This window comes from Mustelus asterias, chromosome 10 (assembly GCF_964213995.1).
Source record: "Mustelus asterias chromosome 10, sMusAst1.hap1.1, whole genome shotgun sequence".
NCBI lineage: Eukaryota > Metazoa > Chordata > Chondrichthyes > Carcharhiniformes > Triakidae > Mustelus > Mustelus asterias.
The window spans coordinates 56,143,625-56,159,902 of record NC_135810.1 but is presented as its reverse complement, the minus strand read 5'-3'; the positions used below and the strand labels follow the sequence as shown (position 1 = coordinate 56,159,902).

General features: G+C 41.2%; 1 protein-coding gene across 1 annotated transcript in view; it reads right to left on the bottom strand.

Moving 5' to 3' along the window:
* Window positions 1-2,376: 2,376 nt before the first annotated feature.
* Window positions 2,377-16,278, bottom strand: part of LOC144499446 (stromelysin-1-like) — a 68,904-nt gene continuing 55,002 nt past the window's right edge. The window contains exons 11-20 of the mRNA XM_078221432.1: window positions 7,083-7,246; window positions 6,471-6,703; window positions 6,226-6,374; window positions 5,999-6,124; window positions 5,529-5,690; window positions 4,384-4,534; window positions 3,520-3,650; window positions 3,049-3,208; window positions 2,708-2,811; window positions 2,377-2,573 (exon numbers count right to left, since the gene is read on the bottom strand). Coding sequence (XP_078077558.1) covers window positions 2,470-2,573; window positions 2,708-2,811; window positions 3,049-3,208; window positions 3,520-3,650; window positions 4,384-4,534; window positions 5,529-5,690; window positions 5,999-6,124; window positions 6,226-6,374; window positions 6,471-6,703; window positions 7,083-7,246 — 1,484 coding nt within the window. The 3' untranslated portion in view covers window positions 2,377-2,469. The remainder of the gene's footprint in view (window positions 2,574-2,707; window positions 2,812-3,048; window positions 3,209-3,519; window positions 3,651-4,383; window positions 4,535-5,528; window positions 5,691-5,998; window positions 6,125-6,225; window positions 6,375-6,470; window positions 6,704-7,082; window positions 7,247-16,278) is intronic.

Genomic DNA, 16,278 nt, shown 5'->3' with positions numbered 1-16,278 from the left:
GATGATATTGGAATAGTGTAGATTAGAGGGGCTTTAGATTGGTTCCACTGGTCGGCGCAACATCGAGGGCCGAAGGGCCTGTACTGTGCTGTAATGTTCTATGTTCTATGTTCTATGTTCTAAAACATATAGAGAGGAACCTGGAAACCTTGCAATGGCCATCTGCCCCTGCCAGCGCCAATTTGATTTTCATCCTCTTGAGCCATGTCCTCAATGAGTTGCAAGCTCAGTTGTGACTGCCACTCGCCTTTTCAAGGGCTCTCCTTGTTCCATGGTCCAGCCCCATATGACTCCTGGCACTGCCCTTCGGTCAAAAGGGGAATTACCATTTGAAAATGATGTGGCCACATCACTGATGTTGAAGTGCCACAGGAGTAAGGGCCCAGAAATAAACTGGCAACCAGGTTCCTGACCCCAGACTGACAATCCAGCTGCATGTATTGGATTTATTATTGTCACATGTATTGGGAAACAGTGGAAAATATTGTTTCTTGCATGCTATACAGGCAAAACATACTGTTCACAGAATATATAGGGAAGAAGGAAAGGAGGGGGTGCAGAATATAGTGTTGCAGTTGCAGGTAGGGTGAAGAGAAAGATCAACTTAATATATGACAGGACCATTTAAAGTTCTGAAGACAGCAGGGAAGAAGCTGCTCTTGAGTCGGTTGGTACGTGACCTCAGACTTTGGTATCTTTTTCCCAACGGAAGAAGGTGAAAGAGAGAATATCTGGAGTGTGTGGGATCCTTGATTATGCTGGCTGCTTTTCCGAGGCAGCGGGAAGTGTAGACAGAGTCAGTGGATGGGGGGCTGGTTTGAGCAATGGATTGGGCTACATTTGTTGCCTCATCTCTTAACAGAAACTTCTGGATTTCCACATTTAACTGCGCATCTGCAGCTGCTGTACATTGCTGTTCCATTTACACATTTAATAATGGTGAGGGTTGGTGAGCCTCATGTTATTGAGCGCTCACCATTATTTTCACAGCAAAAGTCAGCACATTTTTTGTTCTATACATAACTGCAAGGATTTTATGTTATTCAATCCAAAAACTAATGAAGATGTTTTCTAAATATTTAAAATATTGAATTGAATAATGCAATGGGGTAAAACTGGTGATAGTTTGTAAGTATTAATGCGCAGAAATTATTTTAAATGTGAAATCAGGGAAAGGCACCACTCCTTACCTAGAACCTAGTTGAGTGACATGGTGGCACAGCGCCATAGACCCAGGTTCGATTCCCAACTTGGGTCATTCTCTGTGTGGAGTTTACATGTTCCCCCTGTGTCTGCGTGGGTTTCCTCTGGGTGCTCTGGTTTCCTCCCACAGTCCAAAAGATGTGCTAGTTAGGTGCATTACCATGCTAAATTCTCCCTCAGTGTACCTGATTTTCACAGTAACTTCATTGCAGTGCTAATGTAAGCCTACTTGTGACAATAATAAATAAACTTTAATAGTTTCTTTGTGTCAATGACTTTGCAGTTCATGTATGTTTTGTAGTAATCAAGAATTCTTAAGAAACTGTTGAAAATATAATTGTTCAGTCTACCTGCTGAAAACAGCTGGATTTTCCAACTTCACCCACTAGTGGGATTCTCCGCTTCCGCTGTAGTGAACGGAGATGTGGCTGAGTGCCAAAGTCTCCGTTCTCGGCGGCAGCAGCAGTGGGGCATGGATTGCTGGAGAGTTCCAGCCTCTTATTTTTATGTTTTTGATCCATTGCTAATTTCAAGTGACATGTTTACCCTGTGCTAATGTGATGATGTGATTACCTGAAACTGCAAGACACCATAAATTGTCTTGGCCTCATGTAAACCAATGGTTAATACATAATGATGTAGAAGATTGAAAACTAAAATGCATAAAATTTAGTTCAAGGCTTTTATTCCTCATCTCAGTACGCTTTGAAAAGTTATGTTTTAATACAAATGTTTTGGCAAAATTATACATTCAAGTGATTCAGCACTGTTAAAAACATGAAACATACCAGCAGAAAATATGTTCAACTAGTCTGAATATCACAATTTGGTAAAAGTTTATCAATTATGCTAAATCATAGCCATTTACTTTTCAAATGGTCAAATCTGCACAGCACGGGTTGTATTAATTACATAAAGTGAATGATAGCGATAAACTACACAAATACAATCGAAAAATATTAACTATATATCAATCATGTTTCTGTCCTTTATTATGCCTGCATATTTTTATGACATGTTAAAATCTCGATACAATTTAATGTATTTGTATTTCTTTAAAAATAAATGAAATATTATAAATCATTATGGAAGAATATTCAACAATTGTTTAGAGACAAATGTATAAAAGTTTTAATTATTAAAAATGAATGTATTTTTCACACCACAGCAAAATAATCACATTTTAATCTGACATGAAGCTCTACTGCTTTTATGGAGTGCATTGCTCTGATTAGATAGATTCTAAGATAAATTATTTATTATTAGCTAATAACAATTTAGCCAACTATTTGGCCTTAAGACACGGATAATACGTCTGTTCTTGTAGTCGTATTCATACTGTGCTGCTCCATTAGATAAGTAGAAGTAGCCTAAAGAAGAAAAAATAAAATCTTCAATGTATTTTACAAATAGAATAATTAGCTTAGAAAATAATTCAAAAATGGGCCATCGTAGTTTCATAAATGTTAAATATTTCAACCTTGCAGTCTATTTCTGAACTCACCATAGTTTTGAAATGCTGACTCTACTTTGTTCCCAATTCCAGGAAAGTCATCATTTATCTTTCTGGGGTAGCCTCTGTCCATTTGATTCCGCATCAAATTATAACTAAACAAAAAGGAATAAGATGCTTGCATTTTAAATGGATATCGCTTTCATGGGATCTTGTCAATTATTTTATTTTCACTATCCATATTTGCTTCAGAAATCAGGGAACCTATTAATATTATTCTTCCCAATACATTTAAGCTTTAAAATGCTCTTGGTAATACTAATTTGATTCTGAAAGAATTTTGCTTTATTGTGGAGGAATGGGGAGCACTGCATAATAATACTACTACATACCTCCAGTATTGGTTTCCCACGAAGAATAATACTTTTCTTGTCTCCTTGACATATAAGGCAGCATCTATATGTGTAACATATCTTGGAAAACCGAAGGATCTGATGCTCCTAGGATAGCCTCCTAAAGTCCTGAAGCCTCTAGTTAGCCAGTACATTGATCCTATGGGATTTTAACAGTGATTTCAGTCAACAGTGAACTGATGGGATCTGACTATAAAATGTTTCAAAAATATTCTCTGAATGAGCACATAGTTTGCACAAGTACAGCAATGGAAAATAAGAAGTAGATCTTTTAGCTTTCCATTCTACATTCGTTATCAGATAAACAAAGGAGGAAACAAAATGATCTTATTGGCTGATCTTGAAAATTTTAATGAGTGCGCAAGCTTATATTTTGCCAATAAAAAGCATTGGCAATGCAGTGCTGTGAACAGCATGCAAACTCTTCGTAAAAAGAAGCATTTCTAGAACCTTTGAAAAGGGCCACCACATCTCTGTTCTTGAATTCAACTGCAGCGTCCACTGACTGAATGTTTGGGAAAATATGCTTGATTAGAACTGATGTCACATCTTGACGTCGGTTGTGTTTCCGCCAAACGTTTCTAAACAATGAGAAGGTTTAATTCATTAATGAGGGCAATGTTTTTAATCTAGAATAAAGATGGATAGAATGTAAGGTAGACTCTGTCAATCAAAAGTACAGAAATACCAGCACGGAGGTTGGATGTCAATCAAATTTTGGATGAAAGTGTATTACAATTTTTCAGTACAACCGTAACTACCAAATAAATAACATTTGAGTTTCTCCTTCTTGAAAACAAATCTGATCTATAATTTAGCCTTTGTATTATATAAATTGGTGTGGTGATCCTATGCATTTTACTGATGCCATATCGGAAAATTAAATTTAAAATCCATAAGATTTGCAATAATGGAAAGTGATTGTTTCAGATTACATAATTGCAGAACACACATTTTTGCAATTTTGCTTTTCTCTAAAGTCCTATTGCACTATTCTGCTGAGAATTTACCAGTGTTTTCATCTATTTAATTCAGCGCTAGATTCCATGAGGCATTAAGAAAGGTTTCCCTTTCCCTCCCATCCTTCACATGAGGATCCCACCTCTACGGACAATTCCAACTGATGTTAGAAATGTAAAATGAAAAATTACAGCATCCCGTTTCTCTTTGATGTCGTACATCAACACATATTAACTCATGGTCCTGCCAAAATTGACGATTGTGTGATATTTAAACGAACGATTGAATAATGTCTGCAGTGATGATTTTGGTGTGATAAGCTGAGTAAAACAGAACCAAAAATGTTATTCGTACCTGTCCTTAAAGAACCATAATTCTCCACGTAAACTTGTAACTGCATCAAATGACAACTGGGGATTACACTTGTCCAGGGTTTGCGTTGGTTGAGGTGGTTTGGGCTGTGGTTGTGTTGGCCTGGGGCGTGGTCTTGGACCTGGACGAGCTCCTAGAACACAGCCAAAGAACTGTTTTTAAGTGATGCGTACATCAGAAATTAATATATGTTTTAAAATGTGATCATTTGATAATGGAAGGAAATAAATATTTCTAAACTCTACAGATGTCCATTATTGAGAAATACTTGTAGAAATTTTAAAAAGATACAGACCAAAAAGCCAGGGAATTGAATGAAATGGATAGCTCTGTAGGGGTTAGTACCTGCATTGATGGGTTGAATGGACTCCTTCTGTGATGTAAAATTATATGAAGAATTACTTGTACAATTCAAGGATCAGGGGATCGTTTTACATACAAGTCCTATGAACCCATGAAATAGTTCCTTCAGAGATGATACTTAGCTATATATATATAACATATTACATATATATGTATTGCTCAAAGCGCATTGGTAGGGGTGGTAGTGTCATTGATAAGAAAATTCTGTGGTTTTACACAGATTGAAGCAACTGTTTTAAAAAATTGGCTTAAATTTCCCAACAAACAATTGAGATTTCCTGTGGCTGATACTTGCCATGGATTGGGGGGAGGGGGGAGGGGCGTGTGTCAACACATTCATGCAGCAGTGGACTTTGCCGAGCGTGGCTCAGGGATATTCTACCCGCTTCCAATTCCAATGAGACTTGACCCTCAGATAACTGGGTCCTCCCGTTGGAATTAACAGCAGATGGGAGAAAACACAAGTAGAAGAGGGAATCCACCTCCGAGTAGTATTCTGCTGTTGAAGTATGCGTGTCGCTTAATGTTAACTACTAACCACAGGGTGAGTTCACTGGGAGGTCAGTTATACAAACTGTGTTCGATCTGTATTTTTGCGATCCCGGATTGTACATTTGGGTTTTATCCTCAGCAAGGGCAAAACAAAAAGCCTGGATTGGACATTGTTTTAATCTGAAGGATGGTGAATAGGAATAGCACACAAACATTGATGTTTTTTTAAAGATATATGTTTGTAGATCAGGTTATCACAATGTTCAGCATACCATATAAAGCCTGGATCCCGCGAACATCATCGTCTGGGAGTCTAAAGCCGTTGGTGTTGACATAGGAATAGACGGGAAACATCAGCGCGGATGTATCCTGGGAGTGACCCAGTCCCAGAGCATGTCCAAACTCGTGGGCCGCGACAAGGAACAAATTGACTCCTGTGAAGATGGCGAGGCAACACAAATTGGTCAAATTGCTAAGAAGTCATGGATAAGAAAAGGTCTCAACATGAGAAACGAATCAAGCATTTGCCTCGTTCCAAATATGACATGTGCTCCGATGGAAGCCAATGTAAAAAATTGTCCTTTTACATTTGGATTAAAATTGTAAAAGAGAAATGTAACTTTTTCCGTCCATTTTGCAGAAGGGAATAGAATGAGACAACAGAGACTTTGATAGAGAAATAAAAAGTGATCCCCCCCACCCCCCACAAATCTCTTCCCATTTCTACGTGGCGGCTCCTTACCGTCTCTGGACAAGGTCCACCTCTCATCTTCATCAAAGTGAGTGTCGCCCCCGATGTTCGGTCCAGGAGCATAAGCGTGAGCCAAAATACCACTCTCTCCATCGAACGCATTAAAATCCCCGTGATCTAGGCATACAGAGCGAGGGCTTTAATATATATATATATAAACAAATAAATAAAAACATCGAATCATTCCACTGAGACACAAACAGAATTGTTGAACCTACTGCCTCTTGCAAACAATATCATGATATCAGCCTCTCCAGTGTGGAGTCTGACAAAGGTCAGTGGGGTGACATCGCTCCAGACTTTCAGGGCCAAAGCAACGGCAGTGTCGACCTCTCCTTTCCTCAGGTCCGGCGTGTAGTTTACAATTCTATTCAGGAAGAAAGGGAGTGAATGGATCTGTTATCTCTCATTCGATTCCAGTTTTATAAATCCACCCAAGCCCCCTTACAGCTAGCTTCTGTACCTGTAAGTGATTCTATTGCGACGCCACCGTGGTTTTCCTGGGAACAAGGTGTATTGCTCCAGGTCAGGGACCCCGCAGCGAGGCTTACTCATCATTGCCAGGGTCTCGCCGTTCAGCGTCCCCGTTACTCGCAACCCAAAGAATTCCTGCATTTCTCCAATCTTCTCAGTTAATCCGGTCGCGCTCTTTTTCAAAGTCGATTCTGTCATGTTGTAAAATGTCTTCAGATAATTCTAGTGAGAGAAAGCAAAGCAAAGTTTACTTCAGGACGAAAAAAAAATCCACAAGTTTTGTTTTCCGTACCTATCAATAACGCATTTCCAATTTAACACATAAGGGGAGATGGAGTTTCTAGTTTAAAAGCAAAATACTGCGGGTGTTGGAATCTGAAACAAAAACAGAAAAGGCTGGAAAATCTCAGCAGGTCTGACAGCATCAGTGGAGAGAGAATTGAGCCAACGTTTCGAGTCTGGAAGACCCTTCTAGTTTATGTTTTATATGCACAATTACTGCTTTCATATATTATATGTGCATGTAATATAAAACAATAAAATATCAAATATAAACACAAGAATATATGTTATTTATTTGCTGTTTTTATATCTTTTATACCCGGCATTTGTTCCAGTCCTTTTCGCTGAGTGGTTGAGAGTCTGAATTGAGTAGCACAGGTAAGCATGCTGCCAGGTTGACTAATGTAAACAGAACGGGGATCTTGACGTAGTTCATCTTTTGGTTTGAGGCGTCCTGCGATGAACTAAATCTTTTTACACTGGCTGGGTTTTATAGAGCTGATTAGGTCTCTTGCACAATCATATCGTGCCTAATATGGGGACATGACCAATACTTTTTGTTGTGCTGGGATATCATCAACATCTCTTGGTATTTTGGAGCTGGAGGCATTACACATAAACACGCTGCTTTGTGTGTTTCAACCGTGCACTGTCAGTTGTGGTTTGGACACAAAAATAACTGACGTGTGAAACACGGAAAGGGAGGGTCCTCCCGCCCCTGCACATTGTATGTTACCAAAAAAGGATTTTTTTCAACCTTAGGGAAGATTTCCTCTGGTTTCATTGTGTTAGCGTCATGGTAAAATTGGCAGGAAGGTTAGAGAATTGAAGAAATGTTCCAAAAGGATGCACTAACGATTTTTGTCAAAAATGGCAGTCAGAGAACATCTAAAATTATGTTTACCAAGTGACTGGCAGAAAGTCATTTGATGACATCTTCATGCTCATGTGAAGACCAACACCATTGGTGTTAATAGCAAAGTTTCAGCCAAATCTATTTCTGAATCAAAGTTTCTCTGTTCGCATTTTCATCCACCAACAGAGTCAAAAGTTTGTGGGTTTAACCTCATTTCAGAAACGTGAAAGGTTTTGATTTTAACCCCATGTAAGTAAATGGATTTTGAGTAAGTTGTCATAAGTACAGGCAACTTGACATGCCAGCACGGCACACTTCCTGCTGCCTCGGAAAAGCAGCCAGCATAATCAAGGATCCCACGCACCCAGGACATCCTCTTTTCTCGGAATAAAGATACAAAAGTCTGAGAACATGCACCAACCAGCTCAAGAACAGCTTCCTCCCTGCTGTCATCAGACTTTCGAATGGACTTATCATACATTAAGCTGATCTTTCTCTTCACCCTACCTGTAACTGGAACACTATATTCTGCACCCTCTCCTTTCCTTCTCTTCTATGTACCCTATGGATGGAATGTACAGCCTGCAAGAAACAATACCCTGTATCCCAATACATGTGACAATAATAAATCAAATCAAATCAGTATGGTGGTTAACCCAGGAGCACTACACTCTCTTTTCATGGATTAACATAACTGCTTCTTACTATCTGTTGGTAAATTCTAGTTCACAATTCTCTTTGATTGGGTTTAACATTTCAGAAATGTTATATCTCTATTCTCGAATGTGGATGATGTTCACTTCCAAACAAACACAAATTCAGGATTCCTTGACTTTGCCCATGGCTGGGATTCTCTGGTCTCTCTGCAGTGAATGGAGATTTCATGAGTGCCAAATTCTCAGTTCGCACTGACAAGAAACAAGAAAAACCCAGCCATAAAATCCATTACTTTTTGTCCATTGTACTAATCAATGTAGTTAAAAATAGGCCATGTAACAATTTGCTTCGTTTTAATATAAGTGGTCTGCAGTAATCTAATTGGGATGTACAATCCAAAGGGTGCCAAACATAAAATTGTGAGTTACTGCCAATATCATAATTTAGCATGGATAGAATTGATTCCAGAACCTATTCATACATTGACAAGTATCCTTAGTCACTTTCAAAAGCTACAGTACTGTCAGAGGTCAAGGTAATTGTAGTTTTGTACCTTTTCTTGCACTCATCCATAACTGGCAAGTGTTCCACAGACACCCTGAATTGGCCAGGAATATCATCTGACTTGAGATATGTTTGTTCAATCTGAGAAGGTGGCCAAATCCATCTCCCACTTGTATAAATAATATCATAATGAAATAAATTCTTCTCTGATATCAAAACAAACAGTTTGTTTTGGATTTCTGATTCAGATCAGAGAAATCACAAACTCCTTTTCACTTTAAATATTTGATCAGGGAATTTATTTGACAACTCCTTTCACTCTTAATGACTTTGCTCCTGAGGTGTCGTTGCTTCAATCACTTTATTTTCCCTTGAATAAACTATCAGAAAAAACATTTTTGTTTCAAGCACTTGTTTAGTTTCTAAACTTCCTGAATCACCTGGATCTTTGCAATTCACAAGCCCATTCATTTGAAATCGATCTGGTATAAATTCTATGTGATTTTAGCTTTTGCTATGTGTGTGACATGAAGAGCGCTGTGCCATGATTTTTATCTGATTTACTGTCTTTTTGAGGCAGATTTGAAGGATTCACAAGCAACCACAGTTTAACATCTTAAACCTGCTACAGGAAAAAAGAATGAATTAAAATTGCTCTTCCAAAATCCACCAGTTCCCTCCAAGGCTCACGCGAAATTCATTGTGCCACAACTGTACCTTGGCCACCCCTTTGAGGCATTCAAATGTTTCTCTGAACTGGGTGTCATTTTGCTGGGTGGCAGATGTTGCACTGACTGCCTCTGCCATCACCCTCTATACAGCTTGATAGGGCTTCCTGATCTCAGTACCTGGCAAATGATCCTTCATGGCTCACAAGAGTGCTACTATTTTCATCTGGAAATGTTTCAGCTCACCCGTGTCTGCCACAGGCTGGTTTACCTTCTACTGTGGTAGGATTTGAGCGTGGAACCCCAGAGCATTGCCCTAGTTTGTGGATTATCTGTTCAGTGACCTATACTACTGGACCACAGGAGGAACACTTAAAGACAGATTTTGTCCTGCACAGAGAAGGTTAAACCGAACGAAGCTCTGGTAGAATTTGAAACCAAGAGCTCCTGATTATTAAACAATTGTCTTAACCAACAGAGTCACAGCCACTGAGTCAGCTGGGCTATTCACATCTGAAGCTCTTCAAGTTAGGCCTTCAAGTTGCCACTGCTCATTCTGATACCTCATTGAGAAGTGATGTTGCGCTTAATTACACTGCAAAACCTTTCAATTAGAATAGTATTTACACTCTCCAAATAGGCTTTGTGCAATGAAATGAAATTTTCTGGTTTTAAAACTTGCTTTGCGAGTTAAGTTCTGGAAGAAAATTGCAGCAGGCTAGGGGAAGTTTCACTTTAATGGGAGTTAAAACAGCCCCACTGTAAACATATCAATAGGAGCAATATCCAAATTGGAAGAGTTAACAATCACACGAGCTGCTAACTGCTAATTTTGAGAGACTGAAAAAGACAGGCAGTCAATAACCATGAATGTATTCATTTTGGGGAGGTTTCTGGTCACACCATCTACACACAAAAATCCAATTGATCACGATGCAGCTACAGTTCATGTGTGTCTGCTAAACAAGGAACAATGGGAGGGATGCCACAAAATGTCACTAAATTTCCGATTTCCAAATAAAACTTTGAGGTAAAACAGAAGCAAAATCTGTGTCAATGCTGGGAATAAAAACAGAAAATGATGAAAGTACTTAGCAGATTAGGTAGCATCTGTGAAGAGAGCAACAGTTAACATTTGGCATTGATGACCTTACAGCAGAACTGGCAAATGTTAGAGAGCTGGAACAGGTTCCAAGCAAATAACCTGTACAACGGGAAGGGAATTGGGAGGGAATTAAACAATAGGGTGTGATAGGGTGAAAAGAAGGAGGAATTAAATGATAAACAAGATTCTAGAACAAGGGAAAAGGAAGTGGATTGGAGACAAATAAAGAAACAAACAATGGATCCAGAGAAGCTGCAATTGATAAAGGCAGAATCAATGGAAGGAAATCTACTATCAATACAAGATCTGGCCCACTCTTATCTGCCTTCTGAAATGGTACAGCAAGCTACTCAGTGCAAGGGTGATTAGGGATGGGTAACAAATGCTGGTCTTGCCAGCAACACCCACATCCTATGAAATGAACAAATAAAGAAAAAGATTGGTCTTGAATGAATAGATTAATGGGAAGGGCTAACATTGTGATGAAATAATATAAACTACATGCTGCGTATCATTGTGGACAAAGATCACAGAAGAATGATATCTGTTTTTACTCATAAATAATCGGATCTTATCAGTGTAGTGGCTTGAGTATTACACAATCCCAACTTAGCTTAGCGGAAGCACTCACACTTCTGAATCAGAAGTTTATACATGCAAGCTTCAGTCCAAGTCACGATTGTTTTGACTAAGCAGCACTGTTAACATTCAAATAAGATTCTAAAAATAAGTCCTGTCTCCTCAAGGTAAGTGATCTTTTGGCAGATTTCTAAAGTGCATGGATGTTCCCCCTGCCCCAGTCAACAGCTATCTATTAGTTCATCCCAATCGAACAGATTGGCTAGTTATGTATCTTATTTGCAATCTGTAGAAATCTGTTGTTGGCAAATTGATTGTTGCCTTTGCCCTACATCTGAAGTTCACAAATTTTACTTTTAGTAAATTTAGTTAATTTTTACCCCTTTCCTGATCCACTAGCTGCCCACCGCTGTACCACATTTCATACTTTTGACTCGTTTAATCCCAAACCATTGTTTAAAAGGTACACGTTTAAAAACATGTGAAAATTCAGCAATGCCTTATCGGCATTGCTTGCCATCAATGTGATGACCAAGGCTGCTTATGTGAGCAGCATTGCATGATGCTCGGAGAGATGAGTCAGAGTTTGGGTCAGAAGTTTTTTTGTATAAGGGCCAGAATTTTATGTTGCTCGGGCGAGTGGAAACATGTGAAATCTCGCAAGAAGATGTCGTGCAAGAGTTGGAAGCAGACCCGCCGACAACCAATTAGACATTTAGACAGTTAAGGGGTCACTTTGATGGAATTTTAAGTGGCCTGTCTGTTTTTACAGTTGGCAGGTGGATCAATTGGCCAGGGAACCTTCACATTTTAGCTGCAACCTCGATCCAGGGCGGGATGAAATGTCAGGACTGAAATAAAATTTAAAAAGGTGTTGGGGACAGAGGCTTGTTTTTGATTGTTCTGCTTAGGCACTCTTTTTTTCATCCGAATTTATTATTCACAGGTCAGCAGCTCTCTGAGAACATTCCACAGCGGCTGTCCCACTGAGGGTGCACATTAGAAGCAGCAGCCTGCACCCTCCCTCTTCCCGCCCCCTCCATTCCCGCCCTCTCCATTCCCACCCTCTCCCATTCCCAACTTCTCCCCCTTCCCACCCTCTTCCCATTCCCACCCACTCCCCATTCCCACCCTCTTCCCATTCCCGCCCTCTTCCCATTCCAGCCCACTCTATTCCCACCCTCTCCCATTCCCACCCTCTCCCATTCCCAACTTCTCCCCCTTCCCACCCTCTTCCCATTCCCACCCACTCCCCATTCCCACCCTCTTCCCATTCCAGCCCACTCTATTCCCACCCTCTCCCATTCCCACCCTCTCCCATTCCCACCCACTCTATTCCTGTCCTCTCCCCATTCCCAGTCTCTCCCATTCCCATCCTCTCCCTATTTCCACCCTCTCCCATTCCCGCTCACTCTATTCACGCCCTCTCCCCATTCCCACCCTCTCCCATTCCCACCCTCTCCCCATTCCTACCCTCTCCCATTCCCACCCACTTTATTCCCACCCTCTCCCCATTCCCACCCTCTCCCATTCCCGCCCTCTCCCCATTCCCGCCGACTCTATTCCCACCCTTTCCCCCTTCCCGCCCTCTCCCCATTCCCACCCTTTCCCCATTCCCGCCCTCTTCAGCTCTCACGGGAAAGGGGAAATTTCAGGCCAATATCTTGATTTAATTCCAGACAGCGATGAAATTTCAATTTTTCACAGTTAGGTTTTGACACGTGGGAGCATAAATAACCTCAACAGCAACGCCTGATACTTTGGGGAAATTTTACTGACAATTGGGCCCAAAACCCAGTCAGCTGCCTTTGTTACATCTCAACCTTGAGTTGACTGTCGATTTGAGGTGGCCTTGGATGTTCTCCTGTTCTTTTATTGACCATTCATTGTGCATGGGGATTGCAGCAAAAATTGTGAAAAGGTAACAGACCTAGTTGGTTGTATTTCCCATCAAGGGAAAGCTTCTATAATTACCTTGTCGATGCACTGAGATTTTATGATCCTTTCATGGGATGTGGGCATCGTTCACTTATTGTGTGAAATTCATGGATATTTAGGAAAAAAAATCAGTGCTGTTTATCTCCACAAACAAGCCTCGTATCTCCTTCATGTGAGAGAATGTAGGACAAATATTTATGAGAGGCTTTGGGACCCCAATGTCAGGATAAGGAACGAGTCGCGAGCCTGAACTTGCTGGCAGCTGAACCCATGTGGCGATTTTCCCACAGGCAGCCTCCTAATTTGCTGCCCATGGGCCCACTGCCCAATTAAGGCTGGTGGGCAGCCTCCTGGTGCTGCTGGTTCAAGCACAGGGCCAGCAGCTCAGTGCCAGTGTGGTAAGATGTAAATTTGGGAACATCCTTCACATTCGCCTGGGAGAGTTAAAGACACTACGTTGAGAATTTTGTACTGCAGAATTCTTACTGTCCTGCAACCCATCCCTCAGGATGCATCCTACAGGAAGTACACTGAACAGACCATCAATGAATGCTTTAACTCGGTAAAATCAGAGCTCAATGTTCAAAAACTGGAAAACTAAATTAACTGTGGGCAGAGAGAGGAAGTCATTTCACAGGCTGAGAATGAACTTTCTCTGGCATATAAAACGGCCACGTGGAAAGCTTTTTAATGTACAAAGATTTCATCATTATTTTTATGGTCATCATTTAACATTATTGACTGATTTGTCAACCCTTAACTACTATTTTTGGGCTGTATAAAGGTATACCATTGTTAGCTGCTTTCTATTATCAACCCTATGTACAACAACGTACAGTAAGAAGTCTCACAACACCAGGTTAAAGTCCAACAGGTTTATTTGGTAGCACGAGCTTTCAGAGTGCTGTCCCTTCATCAGGTGAGTGTAGAGTTGGGTTCACCAACAGGGCATATATGGACATAGACTCAATCACAAGATAATGGTTGGGATGCAATTCTTAACAGGCAATCAAGTCTTTACAGGTACAGACAATGCGAGTGGAGAGAGGGTTAAGCACAGGTTAAAAAGGTGTGAATTGTGAATCCAATCATTATCTTGGAATTGAGTCCTACCATTATCTTGTAATTTAGTCTGTGTCTATATATGCTCTGTTTGTAAACCCACTCTACACTCACCTGGTGAAGGGGCAGCACTCTGAAAGCTTGGGGTACCAAATAAATTTTAACTTGGATTTTAACCTGGTGTTGTGAGACTTCTTACTGTGCCTACCCAAGTCCAACACTGGCATCTCCACATTATGGCTATAACAATGTAGTAATTTGTTATCATGACCACAGAAGTAAAGAGGGAGGGATATTATTTATTTAACTGGTTGCATGATTGCTTTAAGAGCTGGTCACCTGATTTGAGGGTGATGTCATTAGAGCGTGGCACAGGTAGTTGCTTTCAGTTTCAATTTGTTCTCTGTACAGGTCAGAGCTCCGAGAATAATTTGGTTGTTGATAGTTTTAATATATGTGTGTAAACCACATTCTTTTCTTTTTGTTTAAAAGCCATAACCCTGAACATAGTTAGGAGCTTACACCCTCCCCCCCAGCACTGTGGGTGTACTTACACAATGTAGACAGCAGCAGCTCCACAGGGTAGCTCACCACCAACTTCTCATGGACAGTCAGGGGTGGGCAATGAACGTTAGCCTAGCCAGTGACATCTCATCCTGTGAATGAATAAAAACAACCAACAAAAGCTTTAGTAATCCAGAGGCATAGACTACTGCATCAGTGAAACTTGTTCCAATCCCACCATGTCAGTTGGTGGAATTTAACTGCAGTCAGTAAATTTAGAATTAAAGAAGTTAGTCTTGGTAATCATGACCAGGAAACCATTGCTGATTATTGTAAAAATAAATTTTGTTTCGGGGAAGGAAATCTGTGTCCTTATCTGGTCTGGTCTACATGTGACTCCAGACCCACAGCAATGTAACTCTAATCCCGAGTGGCCTTGTAAACCACTCCGTTGTATCAAATAGCCACAAAGTCTATGAAAAGGAACATAACCAGATGGATCATCCTGCATTGACATAGGCAGCAGAAACAACAATGGTAAACCCAGCCCTGAAGGTGACGTCACAGGTGGAGAAGGTGGTGAAGAAGGCATATGGCATGCTTGCCTTTATAGGACGGGGCATAGAGTATAAAAGTTGGGGTCTGATGTTGCAGATGTATAGAACGTTGGTTCGGTCGCATTTGGAATACTGCGCCCAGTTCTGGTCGCCACACTACAAGAAGGACGTGGAGGCTTTGGAGAGAGTACAGAGGAGGTTTACCAGGATGTTGCCTGGTATGGAGGGGCTTGGTTATGAGGAGAGATTGGGGAAACTGGGGTTGTTCTCCTTGGAAAGACGGAGGATGAGGGGAGACTTAATAGAGGTGTATAAAATTATGAAAGGCATAGATAGGGTGAACGGTGGGAAGCTTTTCCCCGGGTCGGTGGTGACGTTCACGAGGGGTCATAGGTTCAAGGTGAAGGGGGGGAGGTTTAACACAGATATCAGAAGGACATATTTCACACAGAGGGTCGTGGGGGCCTGGAATGTGTTGCCGGGCAAGGTGGTGGAGGCGGACACACTGGGAACGTTTAAGACTTATCTAGACAGCTATATGAACGGAGTGGGAATGGAGGGATACAAAAGAGTGGTCTAGTTTGGACCAGGGAGCGGCGCGGGCTAATTGTTCCTGGTTTCTCGTTTCAAGGCTTCATTCTATGATCATCTTGCTGGTGCCAGTACAGAGCGAGACTGCGGATAGTTGGGAACCTGTCTCGGGGGCAGGGAATTCATATGGTGTTCGTGGAAGTGGAAATGACTAGGGTTGGGAAGCATTTTCCGATCAGGGCCATTGTGATCTCCTGGACTCGTTTCGATTGCCTCAGGGGGTCGGAGAGGAATTTCTCAGATTTTTTTTTCCCCCATATTGGCCCTGGGGTTTTTCACTCTGGGTTTTCGCCTCTCCCTGGCGATCACATGGTCTGGAATGGGGGGGTGGGGGTGAGTTAATAGGTTGTAATGAACAAAGCATCGTAGCTGTGAGGGACAGCTCGGTGGATAGCATATTGGTATGTAGATAGGCTGGAAAATTGGGCGGGGATCCTGGATTCAGGATTCAATCCTGGACCGGGGAGCGGCGCGGGCTTGGAGGGCCGAAGGGC